Source organism: Trichoplusia ni, chromosome 1 (genome assembly GCF_003590095.1).
Source record: "Trichoplusia ni isolate ovarian cell line Hi5 chromosome 1, tn1, whole genome shotgun sequence".
NCBI lineage: Eukaryota > Metazoa > Arthropoda > Insecta > Lepidoptera > Noctuidae > Trichoplusia > Trichoplusia ni.
The window spans coordinates 1070221-1073055 of NC_039478.1; the positions used below are offsets into that span (position 1 = coordinate 1070221).

General features: G+C 34.2%; 1 protein-coding gene across 3 annotated transcripts in view; it reads left to right on the forward strand.

Annotated features, from left to right (window-relative positions):
• Nucleotides 1–377: 377 nt before the first annotated feature.
• LOC113501432 overlaps nucleotides 378–2835 on the forward strand; it is an 83918-nt gene continuing 81460 nt past the window's right edge. For 2 of the 3 annotated variants that reach the window (XM_026882685.1, XM_026882604.1), the window contains exons 1-2: nucleotides 378–592; nucleotides 2510–2648. In XM_026882685.1, coding sequence (XP_026738486.1) covers nucleotides 485–592; nucleotides 2510–2648 — 247 coding nt within the window. In that variant the 5' untranslated portion in view covers nucleotides 378–484. The remainder of the gene's footprint in view (nucleotides 593–2509; nucleotides 2649–2835) is intronic. The other variant, XM_026882762.1, reaches the window with a different exon arrangement.

The following is a 2835-nucleotide window of genomic DNA, read 5'->3' on the forward strand; positions in this document are numbered from 1 at the left end:
AATTTTCAATAAAAAGGAAAAACTTTTACTAACACATAACTATTATTAAATAAATATTATTTGTACGGAACTTTAATGAATATAAGTTCTGACCCTCCGTATTAGGAGCCGTCTACCGCAGTAATAGGATCAGAGCAAAATTTTACCTCCGTATAAGGGAAAATCGACCAGACTATTTAAATATTTCTTTAAAATAAGAAATATCATCAACAGAATCATAGTCTCAACGGCAATACAAAATATAAATTCCACTTTTAACGATAGAATTTTTTTCCACCTTTAGAAATACCTACAAATTCTTATTTTTGTTTCTTACTTTCAAATGTTGCGAAATACCTCCGTAATAGGTGCTTTTACCTTAATTGTTACCTGTTATTTTGTACTACATAATGAGTCGCAATGTTTACTGTTATGTGGTAATAAATTTATTTATTATGTAAAATACTGAGTGTACTAAATTTTTGAAGAGTAGTATAGTCAGTGTATGTATTTTTGTCTCAGGACATCTGCCAGCAAGATGCCGATCATCCAGTCTTGCTGCTGCTGGCGCAGTCTCCGGCGCGGGTGCTACGCCTCGGCCGTCTATACCATGGTAAATATATATCACAGTCTACTTACACACTTTTACATGACCTACACATCACTACCACCTTACATTTCGTTAAGATTATGAAACAACTAGCTGTTGCCCGCGACTTCGTCCGCGTGGGTAGAAGATATAAGTTAGGAATTTTTGAACGGAAGCCCTCAAAGATGAATAATTTTCCCTGTTTTTTCCACATTTTCGATTTTATCTTCGCTCCTATTAGTCGCAGCGTGATGATATATAGCCTAAAACCTTCCTCGGTGAAGGGTCTATACAACACAAAAGAATTTTTCAATTTGAACCAGTAGTCCTTGAGATTAGCGCGTTCAAACAAACAATCAAAGAAACTCTTCAGCTTTATATATTAGTATAGATTAAAACATTTAAGTATAAGTTGAACTCGCGATTCTGAGATGATTCCGTTCAAACTAGCAAATAAGTAAAACATTTTTTTATAATTTCAATACTTATTTTTCGACCGTTTTTACCCATTGAGTACAGGATTGTAAAACTTAACGATGGAACAATTTATCACGAAAACATATAATATTTAATAATATATCTGATGCCTACAAAACGTTACAAAGAGACAAGACTTTTTGTTAGCCACTCAGCGGTTTTCTGTACCCTACAGTGACCTTGAGGCTATAATTCAAATGAAAACCCTATTACATGGAAAGCGTATAATTAGGGACAAATTTAAATGTTCAACACCTATTAAGGTTTATCGCGAACGAATCTGACGAATCTACAATTTTATAATTAACGAGGAACAAAGTCTGATTGCGTGCCTAGAAAAATTAAAGCAATAAAACGTTTAACGATACGCCTCGTAAAGAGTTTCCTTTTATACGATTATATGAAAAATGACCGGTATTTTATTAGATTTATTCATTCACTAGATTTAAAATCGGATTCATTTTTTAGTCCATGCAATTTTTGCTCTATAGTTTACTATTTGATTCCCTGGCGCCAATACAAACCATCACGTGCCCGCTATTGTCGTTACAGCGGGGATCGCTAAATTGTACTCTATGTCTAGAGTGCTACGTTCCATATCGCATTGCTGATTTCCGGCAAAGTTCATGAGAAGGTAAATTTGAAATATTGTCCCACCAGGCCACGTAGCTCAGAGGACAGAGCAACCGAACCTAGATTCGGCGGTCGCAGGTTCGAATCCTGTCGTGGCCACCCAGAAGCATAAAACCTTTTGTTACTTTTAATATTATTGTTACATAAAGTGAATGGCCGCTATTTTATTAGATTTAAAGATCACGTAAATGTTCTGAACTTTGAACGTGACTATATCTACATGAAACTGATATACACAATCGAAATACCAAATACAGTTGTTAAGTAATCTCATCATGTCCGAGATATTTTGTTCTTAACATTTTATCATGATGATACGTGTTTACATTTATAAATACTTTTTGTCTACCCAAATATCTGCTTATTTATTAAATATTCACGTAACTGCAATTGCTTTACATAAGGCGAGCTTAAGAGGTAAGTATCTGCAATGATTAAAGATATTCTTGCAGACTTTGTTTTTAAAATATTAAATCAAGGCAGGCCTCAAATTTTATTCGTGATTAAATCGCGCTGCTTTATATCTCTTTGATAGCTTAAAATATTGTATTATTTAAAGACTAGCTACGCGACAAGCCCGCTTTAAATCGAAAATGATCGAGATAAAAAATATCGTATATCTTAATATAGGTTATAAACTATGTACTAAGTTTCGTCTTAACCCGTTCAATAGTTTTGCGTGAAAGAGTAACAAACATCCATGCATACATACAGACTTTCCGTTTTTAATATGAATACGATTCTATAACACAAAACACTTCACTGATCATGACTAAACCTGCATATAATTTGTGTTATCCGAAATCTTTCATTCAAAATTAGTTTTAATAGCTCTGTATTCGACAGGTATACTTCTCGGTGACTATCGTGACGATGGGCCACTTCATTGAGATGGAACAGCGCTACCTGAATGGAGACATGACGGAGCCAGAGTCCGAGAGTTTCCTTGAACCGGAGAAGATCACACCGAGTGAGTTTTTCTTTTTATATTCATTCCAAATTGATCGTGAAATTGAGGATATATATTTATGATACAAGGCTTTCAGTTCAAGATTTTTCATGTTATTTCCATGGACACTTTAAAGCGCCCATTTCAAAATGATATCATTGCCATAATGTTAATCTACATAGACGTAGTTTTTATAATGATCTTTTGG